Genomic DNA, 23093 nt, shown 5'->3' with positions numbered 1-23093 from the left:
CTAGCTCTACATTGTCGAACTCAAATGCTTAGCAATCAATCTTTTTCATGAGGATACTCTCCATCACCCATAATATTCTCAATTATGTATGGACATATATGGTATCAAGTTTTAAAATGTTGTTTAATATAATATTAATCCGTGTATGACACGGAAGAAAACCTAATTTTTCTATTATTATTATTATTATTTTTAAACGGTCTTTAACAACACAATTTTAATACTTATTTTATGACATGAAAATCTTAGTAATTATTTTTTCACCAATTAAACATAAATTTGGGTATCTATTGTATCTTCTTAACCTTCAAAACAAATTATGCTCATGTAATCATCTTATAACAGAGAATGAATAGTTACAACATTTTTTTAAATATAAATTAAATTTAGAATATTTGAAATATATAAGTGAAGGGTTTCTGTTGGGTTGGATCCAATGCGGGCGACCCGGACCCGTTTTTAAATTGCCGCCCCCATAAGGCCTTTAGGTAAAACCCTCAAAAACCTAATGCTTGTTCGCCTCCTTCTCTTCTTCTCTCATCTCCGTCTCTCTCAGAGTGTTCACTTCTCCTTCAACCGCCATGCTTGAGTACCGTTGTAGCTCCGTTGACTGGAAACCATCTCCGGTGGTAGCCCTAGTTAACAGCGCCGACGACTCTCAAGTCGCCGCGGCTCGCGAGGACGGTTCTCTTGAAATCTGGCTCGTCTCCCCCGGCGCCGTTGGATGGCACTGTCAACTCGTACGTACTCTACGGTTTCCTCTTTGGAAAAACCTTAGTTCTTCTCTTCCCGATTGGCTAAATTTCTTTTAGCGAAATCGAATTGGATTCGTGAAGTATGTCGAGTTGATTTGTGTGTTTTTTTGGTTTTTGTTTTCCGGGGTTAAGACTATCCATGGCGATCCAAATTCGAGAATCTCGTCTCTTGCGTGGTGCCGTGCTGGTTCTATTGGGCTGCCTTCTGGTCGTTTGTTTTCTTCAAGCATCGATGGCTCGATTTCTGAATGGGATCTTTTCGATTTGAAGCAGAAGGTTTTAACATCTCTCAAAGTCTCATACTTTGATTCTCTTCTTTACATTTTGTGGCATATTTAGATTTTTTGTGTGTCGTTCTATGTTTATGCAGATTGTGCTAGAGTCAATTGGAGTTTCAATCTGGCAAATGGCATTGGCTCCGGTTAATGTACCCTTAGGTGATGTAGAAGGTAAAGCTAAAGGGATTGAGAATGGTTACTCGAGTGAGAAATCGAATGATGATGATGAAGAAGAGAGTGGGAGTGAAGAAGATGATTCTGACTCGGATGAGTTTCATGAGATATCTGAGGATACAGATAGGCTTCTTGCTACTGCTTGTGATGATGGTTGTGTGAGACTGTACCGTATCTCTGACTTAGACAAGTTAACTTACTATAGATCATTGCCTAGGGTCAGTGGTAAGACATCTTCACCACCCCTGTTATAGTATTAATCTCGATTCGTTATCTTTTTCGTTCACTTAGCTTTATTAGAAATTTATCTTCACAGGACGTGCTTTAAGTGTAACATGGAGTCCAGATGCAAAGAGGATCTTTTCGGGTAGCAGTGATGGGTGAGTTTGTAGACTTCATTAAAGATCTAGTTTACTTGTATAGGTGTTGATAAGTTATTCTGAGTAACTTTCTTTTGTTGCAACGTTTATTTGTAGGCTGATAAGATGCTGGGACGCTAACTCATGTCATGAGGTATACAGAATTACAGTTGGTCTTGGAGGCCTGGGAAATAGTTCTGAGATCTGTGTTTGGTCACTTCTTTCTTTGAGGTATAGATGATTAGATGATGATGTTAAACTTCAACATTTATTGCTTTTTATATATCTTATACTGAGGATGTACATGCTTACTCTAGGTGTTCAGTTCTTGTGAGTGGAGATAGTACAGGAACAGTACAATTTTGGGATAGTCAGCTTGGAACCCTTTTGGAATCACACTCTAATCATAAAGGTGATGTCAATACTCTTGCAGCAGCCCCCAGCCATAATCGTGTCTTTTCTGCTGGTGCGGATGGACAGGTAAATGAAATTACTAGAATGCAGTAATTGTTACACAAAATATCTAACTGATGATTTTAGAATATAGTTGAATATATATTAGTTTATCAAGGTAATTGTGAAGGCTTTTTGCTAATTGACATATTTCCTTTTTCCAGTAGATGAACTTATTAATTATACTAGGAACAAATACTTTGACCAATTGTAGAAATTAGATATATGTTTTGAGAAAAGTGCTTTTCTGAAAACTTTGTTTTACTGCAATGGTTTTAAACATTCTACTTCTCTGGTTATCCTATCTGTAGGTTATTCTTTATAAGCTCTCCGGTAGTACTAACAATTCTCAAGAATTGAAGCCTTCTTCCTCTCAGAAATGGGATTATATTGGTTATGTTAAGGCTCATACACATGACATCAGAGCTCTTACAGTTGCTGTACCAATTAGTCGAGAAGGTCAGTATCATATCGAGATTCTATTATCATATTGATGATGTCCTGTGATATATGATCTGCAATTAGTTTTCCTTTAGGATGCTTACTTTAGCCAATAGACACATATCTAAAAGCTGGTTGTTCTTTAGTTATTAAGTCCCTTTTTTCTGCAGATCCTTTTCCGGATGATATATTGCCAGATAAAGCAAGTCGTAAACATCGTAAAAAGGGGAAGCCAGTTGACTTTACTTACCATAAATGGGCTCATTTGGGTGTTCCGATGCTTATTTCTGCTGGTGATGATGCAAAGCTTTTTGCATATTCAATTCAGGAATTTACCAAGTTCTCCCCACATGATATATGCCCTGCGCCTCAGAGAGTGCCCATGCAAATGGTACATAATTCGGTGTTCAATAAGACTTCTCTTCTCCTAGCTCAGGGTATTAGTACTTTAGATATTCTTCGACTTAACGTAAGCAGCGATTCTAGTGGACGTGCCTCAACAAAGTCATTGGTTTGTGTTAAAAGTAGAGATTCCAGGAAGATCATATGCAGTGCAATTTCTAACACTGGCTCACTTTTTGCTTATTCTGACCAAATCGGCCCCAGTCTGTTTGAGTTGAAGAAAAGTGATTTTGCAAAGAATCCATGGAGTGTCAGTAGAAGGCGACTTCCTGAACTCCCATTTGCGCATTCCATGGTTTTCAGTTCAGACAGCTCTTGCCTAATAATAGCAGGGCACGATAGAAGGATATATGTATGTGCTCAATTTGTGCTATTAATCAGTAATTCTCCTGTTTAATTTCTGTGTAACGTTTGAATTTACCCTAACTTCTGTACCATAATTTTCTTGGCAGACCATTGACATTAGTAGTTTGGAGCTAGTATATGCATTTACACCATCTCGAGAGGAGCATGAAGGTGAAGCTCCACCAATGGAGCCTCCGATAACCAAATTGTATACTAGCTCAGATGGCCAGTGGCTAGCTGCTATCAATTGCTTTGGGGACATCTATGTATTCAACCTCGAAACACAAAGGTGGGAACTTGGTGAAGCGTTGCTTGCTTTATTTTATTTATAATGCTCCAGCTGATTTTAGTTCTGTATTGACGTTTTAATTCTGATGTTGGCTTTTTAATTGACAGGCAGCACTGGTTCATATCAAGGCTTGATGGTGCATCTGTTGCAGCTGCTGGTTTTCATCCTTGGAATAACAATGGGCTTGTGATCTCAACCTCCTCAAACCAGGTCTTTACTTTTGATGTCGAGGCTAGACAGTTAGGCAAGTGGTCGTTGCTACACACTTATGTTCTGCCAAAGAGGTATCAAGAATTCCCTGGCGAGGTAATTGGACTCTCATTCTCCCCGTCGCCAAATTCATCGTCTGTGGTAGTTTACAGTTCCAGGTACTGGTCAGCACTATAGCTTAGTCAAACTGAAATCTTCATTTATATAGAAACTTCCATAATCGTAAAACGTCATATTTTATTTGCATAGCAGGGCGAAGTGTTTGATCGACTTTGGAAAGCCTGTGGAAGAAGATGAAGAGAATGGGTTACCAAATGGCAATCTATCGAAAACGCTAGAAGGTAAGCTCGTCAACATGGGCTTGAAAAAGGGAAAGGGTTCGAACCGAAAACGTAGGTTAGAAGAGTACCAGTTGGAGGGTAAGAGTAATGAGAAAAAGAACTTTGAAATATTACCCTCAAAGCATCCAGTTTTATTCGTCGGTCACCTTTCTAAAAATTCAATCCTGGTGATAGAGAAACCATGGATGGATGTTGTCAAGAGTTTGGATACTCAACCAGTGGACAGACATATATTTGGAACTTAAAAAGACAATGGAGTTGTTTGTCTGAAGAAGATGACCAATGACCAATTTTTTGTTCGTCTGGTGAAGAGGGTACACTAAGTAGAATGGCTGATAGAGATGTTGAGAGTGAAGAAACAAACTGTTTTACGCTTCTTTTTTTCTTCCCTTTGTCTTTTTAACTATTGATGCATCCATATGTTGTGTAATGTCTCCTCAGGAAATGAATTTTGTTTCAACATTAATTATTTTCTTTTGAGTTGGTTCTAAATCTTTATATTTCAAAATCGATCAAACACAGGTTATAGTTGGCCCCAAATAATTGTATGCGCGTCTTCAGAAAACAAATATGTATATAGATTTTTATGAATTACTTCTAAAAAAAATCATTATTCTTTTTAAATCTGAAAGATTGATATTTGAAAGTTCTTACATAAGTTAAGAAGGATAATATTTGGATTCACCTTGGATTCACATCCTATTAGATTAACTAAATAAAAAAAGTGATTAATTTGCCACATCATACTATATTTACAAATAAATTAATATGAAATAATAAAAATCAGATGAAAACAGAATTCGTATGATATAACCACTCTTGTATAAATCTAACCTGATATATAATTCCGTTTAAATCGTAAAATATAAATCTTAACTATTACCCTAGTATCACGTCCCTTCAAGCACAATCATGGAAAATCCAAAACCTCAAGAAAAATTAAACATTTCCTCTGGCAAACTGCCACGGGCTGTCTGGCAACTTGTCAACGTCTAGCTGACCGTCATTCTGGCACAGATCGTTGGTGCCCCCGGTGCGGACTTCACGAGGAGACTATAAACCATATGATATTCGAGTGCCCTCCGACTTTCCAGGTGTGGGCTCTAGCCCAGTTCCCTATCATTCACAACGTCTTCCCGTCCTCTTCTTTGTTCACAAATTTGGATCACCTTTACTGGAGAGCTAAGGAATTAGAAGGTAACGAGGAAATCACCAGAATCTTTCCATGGATTATGTGGTTCATTTGGAAGGCCCGCAGCTCCAAAGTCTATGAGAACAAGGATGGCCACCCTGCAGACACTTGTCTTTTAGCAATAAAAGAAGCAGATTATTTTCGCCTAACGAGAATGCGTGACTCGTTCCTAGATTCCCTCCCTACTCCTTCTCCGCTAGAGACGTCTCCCCTCAGTTCGAGGAGGCTGGTTTGTCAGGTTGATGGATCTTGGGTTTTCTTGCACTCTAAGTGGTATTGGTTGGATAATTCTCTCTAATCATCATCCCCTTTTCATGGGTTTAAAAAGTTTATGACGCTATCTACTTCACGCCGAATTTGAAGCCCTTCTTTGGGCAATGAGGTTCATTATCTCACTTTCTATTTCTGAAGTTGTTTTTCACTCTTTTTCATCGTTTAGTTTATCTTTTATTCCACGCACTAATAACATTCAAGCTGACTGTCTTGCTAAAAAGGCATGTTTGCGAGGTTCTATCTTTCCCATGTAAGCTCTTCTACGCCGGACTGGTTCTCTTTTGAAGAAAACCGACCGTTTTTAGCTTGAATGTATGAACTCTTTTTGCTGTAAAGAAAACAAAAAAAAAACATTAACTACTACTTTAAAACCCAAACTGATTTATAATTTGGTTTAACCAAAAAATCTAAACCCTCATCTTTATTTATAAACTCAAATCGAGATATAATTTTGTATAACTGTAAATTCTAAACCGTAAACACTCTTTTATAAACCCAATCCAAAATATAATTTTGTTAATTTATTAAAATCTAAACCCTAATTATCCTTTTTAACCCAAACCGACAGATAATTTTGTTTAATTGTAAAATATAAACTCTAAACCATCTTTCATAAACCAAACTGATTTATAATTTTTTAAATAAAAAATCAATAGTTTATCTTTCCGTATTTTGTTTTATTTGTATGATTTTCATTTTTATTAATTTTTAAATATAATATGACATGACATATTGTTATATTTTGATTGGCTAATTAAGAGTGGATAAACCCAATTATTTTTCAATTCATAAATTATATTTACCAAATTTAAAATTAAATGCATTCTTTTCTCTCACTAAAAACTTATTATTGTCATAGAAAGAGATTTAGGGGAAAACTCTATCCACATTCTGTTGATAAGATATAGTATTAAACTTTGGAGTTCTTTGTCATCTCACCACACTAACAACCTCATTTCGTTAGCCAACTCATCAGCAAAGAAAAGAACATCAGTCCACTTCTCAACTAATTATTCTCACAAATTGGGTAATAATTTCCATAATTAATGGCACTGTATATTCGTGTGAGACCCTGGTTTACGGAGAAGTTTAAATGAATTGATTTGGTCACCTATGTCACTAAAGTGCACTTATCTTTTCAGTCAGATGTCAAGAGATAACTCCACAGTTAAGCGTGATTATGCTAGAGTAGTCTAAAGATAGGTGACATTCCGGGAAGTGATTGTCAGTACTTGTGTGAGTAAGACCAAAACACATGAAAAGATTATATGGTGATTTGTAAGGTCGGTAAACAAGTATTTAAGCCTCCTGAACGTAGCAAACTGATCGTCGAATATAGATGGAATTACGGGTCTAGTGAAAGCTGTGAGGCCCATTAATAGAGGTAAGCTCATGGATTGAGAGTGAACATGGACTCGCTGAAGATGTGACGGTCGGGCGTTAGAGTTCGACTCTTCATTATTGAGTAACTTGACTACCTTAAGAGCCTTAATAAATTTCTTTAATTTAAATTAAAATAATACAAAATAATTGAAAGGTAGGAAAGAGAGTAAGAATGGTTTTACTTTTGGTTAGAAAAGTATTTGTTTGAAAACTGTTAGAAAAGTCTTTGTTTGAAAAGCATGTATATCTACTTTACTTCTTGCTACCTCTATACTTTCTTCTAAGGAAATGACTATCAACTCCTTGAAAAACTCTAACTCCTTTTTTCCTCTCATTTTTCTAATTTCTTTATATTATTATTATAATAGCAAAAAGGTAAAATAGAATCTGTCATTTTTTCTCATTTATATTTTAAGTGGCTTCTCACTTTCTCTCTCTTGCTCTACACCCATTGTCGTCATATTTTCACTAGTAGTTTTACTGTCTTTCTTTTCTTTCACTAACAGCTTAATCAACATAAACAAAGATTTTTTTGCTCATTTTCTGTTTTTTTACTTTTTTGGTTCAAAGTTTTAATGTGTTCTATGAATCGTTTCTTTTGCTGGTAGGAAAAAAGTTTATGTTTTTCTTTTGTTTGCTTTAAATTTTTGAGAGCTTTTGCGTTAGGAAAACCATAGAGAGATAGATAGATAGATAGAGAAAGATTGACACTTTCAATTTTTAGGGTCTTTGAAATTGGGAAAAAGCAATCAGATGGCTCAACAGAGACAATTTCAGATTGAAGGTAATCATAATACAAGTATGAATGATACCAAGTTGACGAAAAATCGTCGTTGTCGGATTAACCTGGGAGACGAAGAGAAATACAATGAGCGTTACTTTGAACAGTTTGATGACAACAATTGTTCTCTGGGAGATGCATAGATAAATTCAGATTTCATGAGAACTGACCGCTACATGAGAATTGTTCAACTTCGTGGACAACGTACAAGAATTTGTGAACATGTGGACGATACCTCGTGGATAATAACAACACACCAAAGTCACCTTGACACAACCACCATATTGTTGAGAAAGGTAAACACCAAATTGGTATAAGGAGAAAGAGATATATACTTTTAGAGGATGTGATTTGCTTTTTACTCGCTTTAAGATGTAAGTTACCTTATGAATTTTCTCATGTGTTATATCTCTTACTTTTTTACTTTAATTTTTAAGATATTATATTGAATCTATTATAAGCCATCCATAATGCAAATTTCAATAATGCATGGGCTTGCTTTTATAGACAGATAAAAAGTAATTGGTCATCAACTTGATCACCGCCTTCTCGTTTCACCTAGACACCTTTACGATATCTATCCATGTGGTTACTATAGTTTGGATACGTTGGGATGTTCATTAATGTGTTTAGAGGTTACGATGTAATGTATGATTTATAGTTTTGGTTTAAGAGTTAAATTTAGCTGGATAAGGCTTAAGGTTTAATATTCATGTTTTATGTTTAGAGTTTAGTGTTTAAGGTTAGAGTTTTGAGTTTTGGTTTAGGGTTTGAGATATATGATTTAGGGTTTAAGGTATATGATTTAGGGTTTAAAATTGAATGTTTAAGGTATAGAGTATAGGGTTTATGACTTATTTATCAAACCACAAATTCTTTGATGAAATAAGTTTTGATATGTTTTTGTGTGACTAAAACATGTAGATTCATGTTTTTGTATAAGGTTTTAGATTCATGTTTTATGTTTAGAATTTTGTGTTTAAGTTTAGAGTTTTGATTTAGGGTTTAGGGTTGGAGATATGTGATTTAGGGTTTAAGGTATAGGATTTAGGGTTTAGACTGGTTAAGGTATTGGGTTTAGGGTTTAGACTGTTTAAGGTATAGGGTTTAGGGTTTATGACTTATTCATCAAACTACAAATTCTTTGGTGAAATAGACTTTGATATGTTTTTTAACACATATAAGTATCTATAAAACTATATGAAATTGTTCATCCATGTATTAATAAACAAATATTCAACTACATATGGATAGTGTATGATAAAATTAATTCATCAAAAATATAGCAATATGCATCTTAAAATGTAAAGAATATATAATCTTAGTTTATTGTATATAAATAAATAGATAATTTTTAATAATAAATATCTAAAATGATAACCTAAAATGAGAACAATAAAAAAAAAAAAAGAGAAAAGAGTGGGAAAGAGAGGAAGAGAGAACGAGAATCGAAGAGAAGAGGAAGAGATATTTATGTTTTTAAGTGAAAATTTCAACTATTCCATTGGCTCAGAGGACAAAATTGTCCATAAAAATATGTTTTCCTTTCAAATACATAAGAAAAGAATACCTTTAGCAAAAAATATGTTTTCCTGTCATTTGTTTTGCACAAATTAGGTCTACATGTAAATAACTCATCTTTATATGACACATGTCTATATATAATTATTTTAATTTAATTTGCCATTCAAATTTTAATAAATAAGAAAATTATATCAAAATTATTGTTATAGTATTGATAAGGTAGTCATAGTGTATCTCCCATTATTGGAAGTGGTCTTAGAGCAACCACAATGGGAGAGTTTTTTAATATAAATTTTGAAAAAATTTAGATGAAGAGTTTGTGATGGGTTTTTTATATTTATTGTGTTCCAATGGCAAGAACCTAAAGGTTCTTGAAATTTTATTTTTAATTTAATTATTTAATTTTTTTTTTAATAATTGCATTTTATTATTTCTTAATTAAACATGACTTTAAAAAAATATTTTACATTAAATAGAAGCAAATATAAAAACAAAAAGCATACAAGAAAATAAACTTGAAAACAACAATTGATTCGTTTAGATCAATGTTTATAGAAAGAAAAGATAGCTTCGTTGAAGTTGGAAAGTGAAATAGCAAAGATAAATTGGAAAATAAGAAATTTGATTTTTAACAAGACTGGGAATGTTGAGATTGAGAGCAAGAGAAGAAACGTTATACAAATTCAACAATATGTGTTCGATTGCAAGTTATTTATAGAAACTTTGATAATATGTAGTCCATTCGTTTACACATTTTATGGTGTGGTGCAGAAAAAAAGAGAATACATGTGTGGTGAGTGCTAAAAACGACAAAGATATATTCTCTTGTCCTTGAACCTCTTTCAGCCATACACTTCATGTCTGTGTCCTCATCTCTTGTCCTTGAACCTCTTTCAGCCATACACGTCATGTCCGTGTCCTCATCTCTTGTCCTTGAACCTCTCTCAGCCATACACTTCAACTTTTACCATACGTTGAACTCTTGTCATGTACTCCAAAACACATGAAACACAAAATAAAAACAAATCAATACTTATACACTATCCAAAACAGACAACAATACTTACACTTCTACACAATCCAAAACAGTCAACAAAACTTACACTTCTACACAATCGATTACGATATACTACAACAGAATCCAATCACAACAATATACTAATACACGATCGATTACTTAGACATAATCCAAGACTAACCAAATCAATCAACAACATTTACACCTAGAAGCCAAAGCAATACATATACACAATTAAAAAACAGACAAAAACATATACACAAAGATGTCAAAACAGACAACAACCAATCCTAGCAATCTCCAAAACAAGCAAACACATTAATCAATTAATACAACACATACCGTGTGTTGGAACTGAGTGTATTTCCTTGTTTTGCATCGCCCATCTACTTGCTATCATCTCCTACTGGTGTAAGAACTCAAGACATCTCCCGTTTAACATAAAAACAGAGAGAAATTAGGTATAAACATAGGGTAATTCAATCCAAAAATTCATAAAACCTATTCATTTTCAATCAAGCATGTCTCATAATCGTTACAATCATGCATAAGGACACCCAAAATTAGCTAATTCAAACACTAAATTATAGATCCCCAAATTTTCGAAAACCCTAAATCCCAAATCGACATGAACCCTAATCGATTTTCATCAAATTTATTCAATACAAACGATTAATTCATCAATTCTTGACACTATTAAACCAATCTAATAAAAAACATACAAGTTTTGTTGATTCGATTCACTCTCCCAAACGATTCTTCCTTTCGATTCACCCTCCCAAACACTTCCCTTGTAGCAACACGATGAACCGTCGAACCACGCCTCCAAGCTCTCGTCGATTCGCCGGAAATAACACTCTCCGCCGTCAAAGCATCGGTTATGACGGATGGTTCCATGCCTTCGATTTTTTCTGTTTGCTATCGGCGAGAGAGAGAGAGAGAGAAATAAGAGAGAAGAGTCGGGAAAGAAGGAGGAAATTTTTTGGCTTTTGAGTTTTTTTTTCTTTATATATTTTACAGTCCAACCAATTATAAACGTCCACGTCAGCGCCTCTTCAAGCCAAAGAAGACTCTCTTTAGAGAATCGGTTCTCAGTAATTTACCCATTAATTGAATAATTTTTTATCATTTTAACTAAGAGAACCTCATCAAACAACCCCCGTTGAGGTTGGTCTTATATCTTACTTGTATTTCCTCAACGTTTATCATCAAGATTACATTTTTTAAAAACATTAAACACTCAAAAAAGTCAAACTTTGATTAACTATAGATCGGCGGCTTAGTGAGGTTGATAATATTTATTTTTTTAAAAAAAATATACACCAGTGAATAATTGTCATGTGTTTTTAAGCACCTTTAAACACAGCTTCTTAAAAATATTAGTTAAGCAGCTACTCTTAAGCAAATTAATTATTTATGATTTAATTTTGACCACTTTAATATTATCAACCTCACTAAGCACCTCAAAATTACTTATATCCTTACTTGTATTTCCCCAACATTTATCATCAAAATTACTTTTTTTATGAACATCAAATGTTTAAAACAAGTCAAACTACTAAGGCGTCTTACATTTCTTTTGTATATTCAAGTAACATTCTACAATCTTGTAAACATTAAATCCAAATTATATAAAAGAAAATTTATAGAGATATAACTAGTTAAATATATAATACTACACTAAAAATTCTATTTGTAATCTTTTGAATGTTCACGAAGGTTCCCTATTATGATATTAACAAATAAATTGTTGCTGGAAAATGTTCCCATTTATCCAAAGAATGTTGCTAGCAAGATCTTTGGTTTTAGTCATTTATATAAGTTAGATATAGGCCATGTTTTTTTGAGAATTGCACAATTCTCACCGGCTATTAACTTTTTACAAGGGAATTACTTATCAAATCTCTTCCATTTTTCTTTTTCATCTTTCCTATTTTCGGTCGCTGCGACTAAAAGCTTAGAGTTTATAGTTTATAATCGCTGGAGAAACTGGATACAAAATAATATACCACCCAAATTAATATAGTTTGACTAATGGTATATAACTAAAGGGATAAATCATATCGGTATTAAAGTATTAACTAATGGTATGCCACAAAAGCACAAACCAAGCCTTAATCCTTTATTTTCCATTTTCTTACCTTAATCATAATCTAGCACTTTCCCATTTTTCCGTACTTCCATATTTTTCACTTATTTTGTTTGTATACAATCCCTATTAGACTATCTACGATGGTTTATTTAATCAACATCCTCTTTTTCATTCCACATCATCTTCTCTCACTTCCACCTAATCATTCAACAACTATTTTAATTTTAACCTTTACAATGGTTTTGTTTATTAAAATTCAACATTTGACCCCACTTTTTTATTTCAGAATATTTAATTTTATTTATGTTTTTTGTTTATATGATTATATATTAATAACGATTAGCGAATATAATTAAATAAAAATAGTTAAGAGTTAAAGGTTTTTTCTTATTTTATATTCTTATTTTTTTAATAATATACAAAATATATAGATATTCATTATGAAAACAAATAAAATTACATAAAACGTAAAATGAAATATAATATATTAATAAACACACGACATATTAAAACACACAAACTTAATCAGTACAATCAACTTAATTCAGAAACAATAAAGCTTTTAAATCACACAATAAAAGACAAATAACTTACTTAGTACAGTAAATTCAATTCAAAAACAATAAAGCTTTAAAATCACACATAAAGCTTTAAAATCACACATAACTTAATTACCAAATTTTGCCCATATGTGTTTTACTAAATCTGCTTGCAACTCATGATGTACGTTTGAATCACGTAACTCAGATCTAGCACGCACATGATTTGCAAATGCCGGTAGCACCTCGGTCGAGAATGGTTGTGGTGTACTAGACCCACTTTCTTCAGATTGATCATAATTGGTCCAATGCTGAGCATATGTATCTCGTTCATTCTCAACAATCATATTATGCAATATGATACATGACCTCATGATGATGATAGCCAAATCAGCTATGTCCCACATGCGAGCTGGTTCACGAATTATTTTAAATCGAGCCTGCAACACTCCAAACGCACGTTTGATATCCTTCCGACATCCCTCTTGACGTTGAGCAAATAGCTTGTTTGGTTCACTCTGAGGAAGTCTAATTGACTTGACGAAAGTGGGATAAGAAGGATAGATTCCGTCAGCTACATAATATGCCATATTGTACGGACATTGGTTCACAAAGAAGTTCACTCTTGGAGTATTTCCTTGTTCAACATCATCAAACACTGGTGAACGATCTAAAACATTTATATCGTTCAATGTGCCTAGCCACCCGAAAAATGCATGCCAGATCCAGAGATCATGAGATGCAAGTGCTTCAATAATAACAGTAGTGGTTCCCTTATCACCTCGGGTATATTGACCTTCCCACGCCGTTGGACAATTTTTCCATTCCCACAATGCATGCAATTAATACTACCAATCATCCCCGGAAATCCCTGCATCTCGCTAACATGTAGAATTCTTTGTATCTCATCTTGATTTGGAACTCTGAGATATACTTTCTCATACAATTGTATGATTTAAGACTATGCAAGTGGTAGCAAGAGAAAATACTTCAAGAGAGATCATGTAGCCGCAAACCAACGATTGATTGACGACTACTTTGCCGATCAACCTACATGATCTCTCTTGAATTATTTTCTCTTGCTACCACTTGCATAGTCTTTTTCTATTTGGTTCTGACGCTCTCTAAACCGGTTCACGATATATCTCTCTTCGATTTCAGACTGCCTTTGTAAGCTTCAATATCAAAAGGAAAATCAGATGGATCCATTGATTTTTTTTAGTATGATGAGACTTGTGGTATTGTGGTACGTTAATGAAAGATAGAGTCCTCATATATAAGTAATTGAGTGGTTGAAATCATTAGACTACGAAGCTGAAAATCCAAAAGTCCAAAAATCACGGATAAGGATTGGGTTGGATTGGATTCGATTTGATTCTCTCACAAGAAAGCCACATGTCACGGAGTTCATTGTCAGAGAAAGAGCCAAATACACATTATTAAAACAGAAAGAACCAAACGTTATTAAAAGCACAAGAAACATACACACATTATTGATTATTGATAAAGAATAGAGAAACACATTATTAAAGTAAAAGAAACATATACACATTATTAAAGCATAAGGAAATAAATTACAAATAGACAAGTGAAAAAAATTAATAATAGATCGTCGCTCAACTTCGCCAACAGTTTTTGGCTCTTGTCATCGAGATGTTCTTTCTGACTTAACTTTAAAATTCATCTTCTTAGCTTCAGTTCTTTCTTTCATTAATTTGCTCGCCTCCTCTTGCCTCATGGATATTTTATCCAATCGTTCCAACTCTGGCTCCTTCAATTGTTTAAATTCATTCCACTCTTCAGTGATCACTTCCAAAGCTGCGCTTTTGCCTTTTTTTTACCCTTTTTTAGTTGCATCTCTCCTCATTGGACGACCAATAGATCCTACAGAGCTTGAGTCACTTGTATCATTCTCACGAGATCTTTTAGATCCACTGCTTCCAGAGCAAGTATTTCCTCCTACCAAACTACCATAATGTGGTTGATCACGAATAGCGTGCCATTCAAACATTAAATCGAGTTGATCTTTAGAACCACTTAAATATAATTCATGCGCTTCTGCCAATACATCGTTCTCCGATCATCCGCGTTGTTGCATTCGCTTGGCGTTATCATAAGAACCTGTCCAATTTTACCCCAATATGCTTCTCCTTTTTGGTTTTTGCCAACAACGCTGTCAGTGCCATATTTAACCCATCCACTTACTAGCACCAGATTTTGCTCAGTGGTCCATTTAGAGCATTTTCGGCGAGAAGGAGTTGAATCCTCTGCATTTGGAGTGACTTCTTGAACACCGCTCATATCACCAAGAGCCATTTGAGTAGAGAATTCGGGAAATTCAGTTACTCCAACGTTGTCATTACTCGTTGGAGTAAAAGAAAAATGATTTGTTTGAGAAGGATTTGGCATCATTGGACTACAAAATGGAGGATAATTTGGAATAACTGAAGGCATGAAAAAAATTGGTGGAAATCCATAATTTGGTATATTTTGTGGTTGGTTGGAAGACGGATTTTGAAGTTGATAATTGCTGGGATTTGGGTTAAAGGGTAATTAGTATAATTTTGGGTGTTAAATGGATTATTGTTGGGATCCATTTCACAAAATAATGAAGTTTTTTCGGTGTCCAAATCAAATGAAACAAGTATCTTTTTATAGAGTACAAAAACTGATAAATTTTCATATAATAAAAATAAAATTTAAAATAAATTTACTAAAGTATAAATGATCTGCAATAATTTGGTGGAAAAAACAAAACAAAAATCTCTACAACCAATAGAAAAGTAACACATATATTTATTTATATTTTAATTTATAATAATTATATCAACCAATTAGTAAATGACACATGTCTAGTTTGTCTCTTTCTAACCCATTCAACGGTTGAATTAATTCAACACTGATGAATCCACCTCAGCTTCTCTATTTTTTCAACGAACCATTGCATGCTATTAAACTGTTGATTTTTTTTTAAACAGGCCACTGTAAATAGTCTTATAGAAAAAGAAAAGTACAAAAATATTTTCGAGCCAGGTTCTAAAAAAAAATACTCAGATTTCAACTTGGATATTTTTCTTAATGTTTCACCGATTAATTTTTCATGTTTACTCGAGTCAAATTACAATACTCTGAAATGGGCCTCAATTTCGGCCCTTGCAGAAAAATAAAAAAACAACCCCTCAATAGGGTCATCACTCATCAATATACAACTCAGAATATTCTTCTAACATTCCTTTATTCACTCCTCAATAAAGCGAAATTATGCTTCACTATTATCTTTCCTCTTTTTCATCGAACTAATTTCTATAGTACTATTTAGATATAGTAAGCAAATAATATATAGTTTCCAATCGTATCTCCTACATTTTTACGAAACAAAAATTACGAAGGTAAAATCAAATATTCCATTCGATATGCATAATATAAAAATCTAAACGATACCCATTGTTACAAGTTACAACGATTATATAACCCAGTTTTCCTGAACCAAAGTATGTTATTGCTATGGGAGCGTGTACAATTACAGGGGCGATGTTTAGTACCGATTCTCAAAACCAAACAAAGCATGCGCCTTCTTAACTTAGGAAACTTTCCCAAGGTTTCAAGATACATCTTTCATGTTACTTTCAAGCTGTAAGGCTTGCTCATCACGAATAGAAACACACCTACTTTTGTTTTTTTTTTTTTTTTTTGAAACACACTTACTTCTTTTCATATTATAAACTCATTAATCTTCAAAGATGATGGCCGAAGAATATCCTTTCATATACTTAGGCCATGAATGTTTTGTAGTTTTTAAATGGGTTTTAACTTTTGGTTTTTGGCTTTTGGTTTTTGGTTTTTGGTATTTAGTTTTTTGATTTTTGTTGTAGATTTTATTGTTAGAAAGCTGAAAAAATGGTTTTTAGTTTTTATGAAGGAATTGAGCAAATCTCACAAATTCGGGTTTTCCTAAATTTAAAGAAATCTACTTTTATAAGAATCGTGAATGGAAATTTTTTTGGTTTCTTAGAATCAAAAACCAAAAACCAATAAAAAAACTGCAGCCATTCAAGGCCTTAGCTTCCATCAAACAGTTCAAGACCAGTTGGAAAATCCAAGTTAAAGTTAAAATTCTTGATATACTTTCATATGTTGCATCTGTTTTTCTGTATTTGCCAATTTCATCAATAAAAGTGTTTTTTTTTTTCAAGTTCAACAGAAAATACAAGTTATGCAAATGATATGGTTAATTATTTTGTCTTTCAAAAAAATTTGCAATCTAGCAGGCAATAAGTGAAGAAATAAACCTTTTATTAGTAAAATTCAAAAGGAAACACAAACCTTATATGGGTTGAATCCGCTTAAATTAAAACAAGAGCGTCACATGTTTTCTTCAGCAACAATTCACTCTGCAATTTACCTGAATCAAAAACCCGTCTTTTTTCCCCATGCTATCTTTCACCAATTTTAACATGCCAAATTTAACCAAAAAACACTGAAACTCAAGATTGGTTTGGTTCAGCGATGAGTGTTTGGTTTAGCAATTCTTTGATTCGAGAACCCTAAACTCAAGAAATGACGTCATATTACTCAACTCTGATGTTCCGTTTCCGTCACCGCCACGGTGTCGGCTGACTCATCGCTGTTAAATACTTAAGAAAGAAGTTTTTTTTTAAAATTTGTTTTTGTGATTTCAAAGTTTTTTTTTCTTGTACTAATTAATTTATGTGTGTTTTATTAGTTCTATCATGCGTAATTTAAGGTTCTGATATTGTAATGACTTTATGTTTTTCGTAAGAAAATTTCATAATAATTATATTTCTCTAACATCTTAATTTTTTATTTTCATAAGAAACCATTTTTGTTTAACACGTTTTTAATATATTTAAATATTTTTGGATATATTAATAAAACTTTCAACCAAATTAGGTTAATTTTTTTTTTCTATATATAAACATTTTTGAATACTTAGGCCATGATTGGAAGGAGTTTTTAAATTGGTTTCTAGCTTTTTGGTTTTTGGATTTTAGTTTTTAGTTTCTAAATATTTGGTTTTTGGTTTTTGCTAAAATTTTTGAAAAATAAAAATTGAAACATAATAGAATTAACACAAACGATGAAAGAAACCACTATAAAGTAGTTTTTGGTTTTTCTTTGAAAATGGGTAAAAATTTTCAAAAACTAGATTACCATATTTTTAGGGAAACCAATTTTGCAAAATCTTTAATTACAGTAAATCAGATTTTTAGAAAAACTAAAGCCAAAATCTACTTAAAATCTAGTAAACCATTTTATAATGGTTATGGCCTTATTTTTATAAACTTCTTTTTCCAATAGAGTAAAGACGTTTTATACATAATAAAGAGTAAAACTTCTTTAAAACTTTATACATAATAAAGAAGTTTTATACCTCTGTATATTCTAGTTCATATACATAGGTATGGCTACTGTTACCCAATTTGTTTCCTCCTTTATTTTCTTTTAATGAACGTGGCAGTCGTCGTAGCCGTATCCAAAAGCGTGCTCGAGGTTTTCTCAACTCATAGGTTTTGCTTGTCGGGTTCTGAAGTCTGGTTCTTGGTTTCGAGAGAGCAGCTCTCGTCGTGATAGGAGGAGGTAGATGTTATTTTAGGATTGGCCGAGGGCATCCTAAATAAATCTCATCCGCAGGTGCTTCAGAAGAAGTGTTTCCTTGTGTTCTTTAGTCTTTCTTTCCGCTTAAGGTTTTAGCCTAGTGCTCCTGTCATAGTTTATGGTTTCGTCCTTTGCCTATCTGCTTGAAATATTTGCCTTGTATTTTCATGTCTCTTTTCCATTGGGCTTAATTTCTGGGAATATTTCGTTTTCCTCCGGCTGTGTGACTCTGGGAACATTTCTGTCGTTCGCCGGCTTATGCTTTCCTCTTTTGGACATTTGCTCCCCTTTGTGGGGTTTGGTTTCCGGGAATTTGTAGTTTTTCCACCGACTTTTGTAACCTCAAAATGTATCTTTGCTTTTATAAATATATTCAGATGACAAAAAAAAAAGGCAAAGGTTTTTTTCTTTGCAATGACAGTAAAAGTAATTTCTGTATCACAACAGATATTACTATTCATATATTTCAAACCCTTACGAGACGTCATTAAATATGATACGGAATGACATCTCGTAATTTTTTTTATTCTTTTTTTATCATCTTTACATTTATCAATTATAAATTTCGATAATGCATTTTTATCATTTCAGTAAACTACTGATTGATCCATTCCTATTACCCGGTACAGTACCTAAACCGTCACATCTTTGGTTCGATTCGGTTTATAACCGACGACCTACTTATTCTACTGCTCCAAATCCTTAAGAAAAAAACAAAATTATGGAACCTTGAAAAAAAAAAACAAAATTGTTTGCGACATTTATCCAAAACCGGAGGTAGGCGGGAACACTGTGAACCACATCACCGTCGAATGGGCCAATCAACTTCCACATTCCGGCGATCTAAAAGTAACTTCACTTCTCCGTTACTACCCAATGAAGCCGAAGAAGATGAACCGTACGATTACACTTCTATCTTACCAGACGAGTGTTTACCGTTGATTTTCCAATCGCTAACTTGCGCCGACCGGAAACGTTGCTCACTAGTCTGCCGTCGGTGGTTAGAGATTGAAGGACAGTGTCGTCATCGTCTCTCTCTGAAAGCTCAATCAGATCTTATCTCAGTGATTCCTTCACTTTTTTCTCGGTTTGATTCGGTTACTAAGTTGGTTCTTAGAAGTGATCGTAGATCTCTTGGTATATGCGATGAAGGATTCGTTATGATTTCGGTTAAGTGTCGGAATCTGACCCGGTTAAAGCTCCGTGGTTGCCGTGAGATTTCGGATTTAGGGATTGTTGATTTCTCTAAGAATTGTAAGGGTTTGAAGAAAGTGTCATTTGGATCTTGTGGGTTTGGGGTTAAAGGGATGAATGGTTTGTTGGATAATTGTTTAGGTTTAGAGGAATTGTCGGTGAAACGTTTGCGTGGAATTGTTGCGGGTAGTGAGCTTATAGGCCCCGGAGCAGCTACGGGTTCGTTGAAGATGGTTTGTTTAAAGGAGTTGCATAATGGTCAGTGTTTTGCTCCGTTGTTAAGCGGAGCGAAAGGTCTTAGGACTTTGAAGATATCTAGGTGTTCCGGGGACTGGGATCGGGTTTTTCAGGCGGTTGGTAATCAGGTTAATGCCATTGTTGAGATACATTTAGAGAAGATTCAGATGAGTGATTTGGGTCTAATTGCGTTATCGAAATGTTCGGGTGTTGAGATTTTGCATCTTGTTAAAACTCCTGATTGTACGAATATTGGCCTTGCTTTGGTGGCTGAAGGGTGTAAACTTTTAAGAAAGCTTCACATTGATGGATGGAAGACAAATCGTATCGGTGATGACGGGCTTATAGTAGTTGCTAAATCTTGCTGGAATTTGCAGGAGTTGGTTTTGATTGGTGTGAACCCTACAAACTTAAGTTTGGAAGCACTTGCCTCGAATTGTCTTAACTTGGAGCGATTGGCATTGTGTGGAAGTGAGACTGTAGGTGATACCGAGCTATGTTGTATCGCTGAAAAATGTTTGGCATTGAAGAAGCTTTGCGTTAAGAACTGTCCCATTACTGATGATGGGATCCAAGCGTTAGGGGCCGGATGCCCAAATCTGGTAAAGGTGAAAATTAAGAAGTGTAGAGGAGTGACCAATGAAGGAGCTCATCGTTTAAGGAAAAGAAGAGCGTTGCTTATTGTCAATCTGGATACTCCCAAGACACCAATTGCCGAGGCTAGTGCCAGTGAAGGTGGAGCACAAGAGGTTGCAGTTGACTCACCTCCATCCAGACTGCAAATACCAACCCTGGGCATTGCATCTGGTAGCATCAGGTGGTCAAGACTTGGATTTTCGAGCTGGAGAAACGTTGCTTTTGCACTGACAAGGTTGGGAAATCGTAGTAGCTCCCAGCAGGATTAAAGATTATTCAAAGGATGTGGAAACAATTAACTTCTACATGTTTGAAACTGAGTATGACCTTTCTTTTTAGTTTATTCTGAAAGATGTTTTTTATTTGTGTAGCACCTGTATGTTGTTGTCACATTGATTCAGCAATTGTTTAGAATGCTCAAGCTGTTTGTAAAAGCAAGTGTTTCACATCATGTCGCCACAGTTAATCTGATACATATCTAAATGATGCAGATGGTTTAAACGCACAAGAACATATTTAGTATGGCCTTAGACTAAACACAAACTTACATCGGATATAGATCTTGGTCAATGACATCAATGTAACTTGTGTAGTTTCAGATTTTGGCTATTAGCACAACACAAAAGAAAGAATCTATCAGTCAACCTATAACATAATGCAGTAGCTGGGTTAAGTTTGAACATCCTTGCATACAGGTATTAAAAGAAAAAAAGACCGTAATTGCAATATTGACTAGTCTCTTTTGGGGGTCTCAACAACAGTATTTGATTAAGGACATCTTTCTACCCTATCAATTGGCTTTCTTCTCCTTTGCTGCAGCAGGCTTTGAATACAAGAGAATCTGAGTCAGGATACTTCCATTGGTGATGACTCCAAGAGCAAAACCCGTAAGAACTATGGAAGGGTTGAGGAAAATGACAGATTTAAGCATATAAAAAGCATTGTGTTTGTATGATTATAGCAAGCATAATAAAAAGCAAATATTAGCTGAGAAGGATACTGCTAAGGGGGGCCTTTTCCTGGAGGCTGGTGAAAACTCTCACTGCAAACAAAACAAAGAAGTATTACGAGACAAGAAAACATTACGTATCGAATGGAAATAGAAGATGCAATAAGGGAGCTGTTTTTACCTATGGACCCGGCAAAGTTCATGAAGAAAGTTAAGAAACTAAGTTCTCCGGTGCTTTTGTTCTGTATAGAGAGAGTAATGTGGATCATACGCAGTAGCCAGAAGACTTCATACAAAATTTATGCAAATATATAGTTCTGAAAGTATACTTCTATAGAATCTATAGAAATATTTATGGGAGAATACATGTATCAAACGTTTGAAACATAATGTGTAAAAATGCATCTTTGCCCTTCCCAATTCAGACAAACAAAAAATCTTTGCCCTTCCCGGAAAGGATGTAAGGTAAACTATACTATGACAGTTACTGATAAACCGATCAATGGAACATAAAGGCGTATATTTATCAACAAGCTATAAATCTTAAAACACCGTTCATACTTAGTCAAACAAGAAGAGTGGAAAAGATAAGGAAAAACTGAGCATTTATAAATAAACTCACATTGAAGTTCTTCCATATCTGAGGGAGTCTTGCAAAGAGAAATATTGCATGCTGTGAAGCCTACAACACAAAACATACTCTCAAAATGTATCCACACACACACACACTCACACACACAAACTCAAACCCTTAAGTGAATAAAATAAGGAGTTTGTTGTCCTCACATAAAGAGCTTCAAAGAGCGTAGGATTAATCTGTCCAGCAAGCACGGTTGGTGCGACAGCACAATATCTGTATCGGCTTAGAATTAAGAAAAACCTAATACAACCGAGTCTCAAATCAAACATAGGTAAAACTGAGAGGATACAGTAGTGGCCTGAGCCAAGTTGTTACAGGAACTGGTTGAGAATAATAATAAATACAAGCAACCAAGATCAAAGCTGCAAAGATAACAAAGATGATATCAGAAACCATAACAAATAACACCAATTTTCCAATTCAAGTATGATCATATAAACCTTGGATCAAAAGAAAAGCCATTTCGCCGAAAGCCGAAAAGGGAAGGCCTTTATGCAAACAATAAGCAAGTGAAATTGTATATCCAACAACTTCAAGCTCAAATGCCATAATACTTAAGCCTCGTACACTTTTATGTTGCACAATTTTCATAATCTGACAAATCAAAAAACCAATAAGCAACAAACACAATTTTGGAGTTAGGGTTTGAGTTTGGGATTATACTCACCTGAGGGAGCTTGACGGTGATTGAAGCAGCGACGAGGCAGTAACCGAGAAGCTTTGAAATTAGAGGAAGAAGACAATCTTTCTCCGGGAACTCACCGTTTCGGAGAGATCCGATCGCGCAGCTCATGTCGATTCCGAGATAATCCATTGTCTTCTGCTTCTTCTTCTTCTTCCTGTTCAGTTGATCTTACGCTTGGATCTTACTCCTCGATGAGGGTAGATTTGGTTATGGAGGTAGCGGAGGAGACGGCCTTTCGCGGCGGTCTCAGCGGTGGGGATAGATGTAACGTGACGGTGAGAGCTTAA

At 34.5% G+C, this 23093-nt stretch overlaps 4 protein-coding genes, 1 long non-coding RNA gene and 1 pseudogene across 8 annotated transcripts; 2 read left to right on the top strand and 4 right to left on the bottom strand.

Annotated features, from left to right (window-relative positions):
- The first annotated feature begins 517 nt into the window (after positions 1-517).
- On the top strand, positions 518-4545 carry LOC17884221 (U3 small nucleolar RNA-associated protein 4). 3 transcript variants are annotated; one of them, XM_023780640.1, is made up of 12 exons: positions 518-740; positions 888-1031; positions 1126-1432; positions 1524-1587; positions 1684-1797; positions 1884-2046; positions 2331-2478; positions 2631-3214; positions 3315-3496; positions 3604-3864; positions 3956-4125; positions 4222-4545. In XM_023780640.1, the coding sequence occupies exons 1-12, from the start codon at positions 582-584 to the stop codon at positions 4290-4292; spliced, it is 2367 nt and encodes a 788-aa protein (XP_023636408.1). In that variant the 5' UTR covers positions 518-581; the 3' UTR covers positions 4293-4545. The 3 variants fall into 3 exon arrangements, with proteins under 3 accessions (XP_023636408.1, XP_023636407.1, XP_006289536.1); XM_023780639.1 differs by having other exon boundaries at positions 519-740; positions 3956-4545; XM_006289474.2 differs by having other exon boundaries at positions 520-740; positions 3959-4545.
- Positions 4546-9860: 5315 nt separating this feature from the next.
- Positions 9861-11180, bottom strand: LOC17883498. Of its 2 annotated transcripts, none has more exons than XR_002833209.1 (2): positions 10941-11180; positions 9861-10646 (listed from the first exon to the last, which is right to left on the bottom strand). It is a non-coding gene; the product is annotated as an uncharacterized LOC17883498 (long non-coding RNA). The 2 variants fall into 2 exon arrangements; XR_002833210.1 differs by having other exon boundaries at positions 9861-10636.
- A 1797-nt stretch (positions 11181-12977) lies between these two features.
- Positions 12978-13798, bottom strand: LOC111829942 (annotated as a pseudogene).
- Positions 13799-14607: 809 nt separating this feature from the next.
- Positions 14608-15383, bottom strand: LOC17883855. The gene is made up of 2 exons (XM_023780241.1): positions 15059-15383; positions 14608-14816 (listed from the first exon to the last, which is right to left on the bottom strand). Exons 1-2 carry the CDS (start codon positions 15301-15303, stop codon positions 14687-14689), a joined length of 375 nt encoding a protein of 124 aa, XP_023636009.1. The 5' UTR covers positions 15304-15383; the 3' UTR covers positions 14608-14686.
- A 3696-nt stretch (positions 15384-19079) lies between these two features.
- LOC17882672 (putative F-box/LRR-repeat protein 8) lies at positions 19080-20980 on the top strand (the record flags this gene model as incomplete). The annotated part of the gene is made up of 1 exon (XM_006286657.2): positions 19080-20980. A coding segment is annotated over one exon (1722 nt), but the record flags the coding sequence as incomplete, so codon positions are not given.
- A 127-nt stretch (positions 20981-21107) lies between these two features.
- LOC17881624 (mannose-P-dolichol utilization defect 1 protein homolog 2) lies at positions 21108-23093 on the bottom strand. The gene is made up of 8 exons (XM_006288509.2): positions 22789-23093; positions 22562-22715; positions 22411-22483; positions 22268-22334; positions 22104-22163; positions 21663-21723; positions 21533-21574; positions 21108-21426 (listed from the first exon to the last, which is right to left on the bottom strand). The coding sequence occupies exons 1-8, from the start codon at positions 22933-22935 to the stop codon at positions 21323-21325; spliced, it is 708 nt and encodes a 235-aa protein (XP_006288571.1). The 5' UTR covers positions 22936-23093; the 3' UTR covers positions 21108-21322.

This window comes from Capsella rubella, unplaced genomic scaffold (assembly GCF_000375325.1).
Source record: "Capsella rubella cultivar Monte Gargano unplaced genomic scaffold, Caprub1_0 scaffold_6, whole genome shotgun sequence".
NCBI lineage: Eukaryota > Viridiplantae > Streptophyta > Magnoliopsida > Brassicales > Brassicaceae > Capsella > Capsella rubella.
Note: the sequence above shows the minus strand (reverse complement) of the source record. Positions and strands in the feature narration are given on the sequence as shown.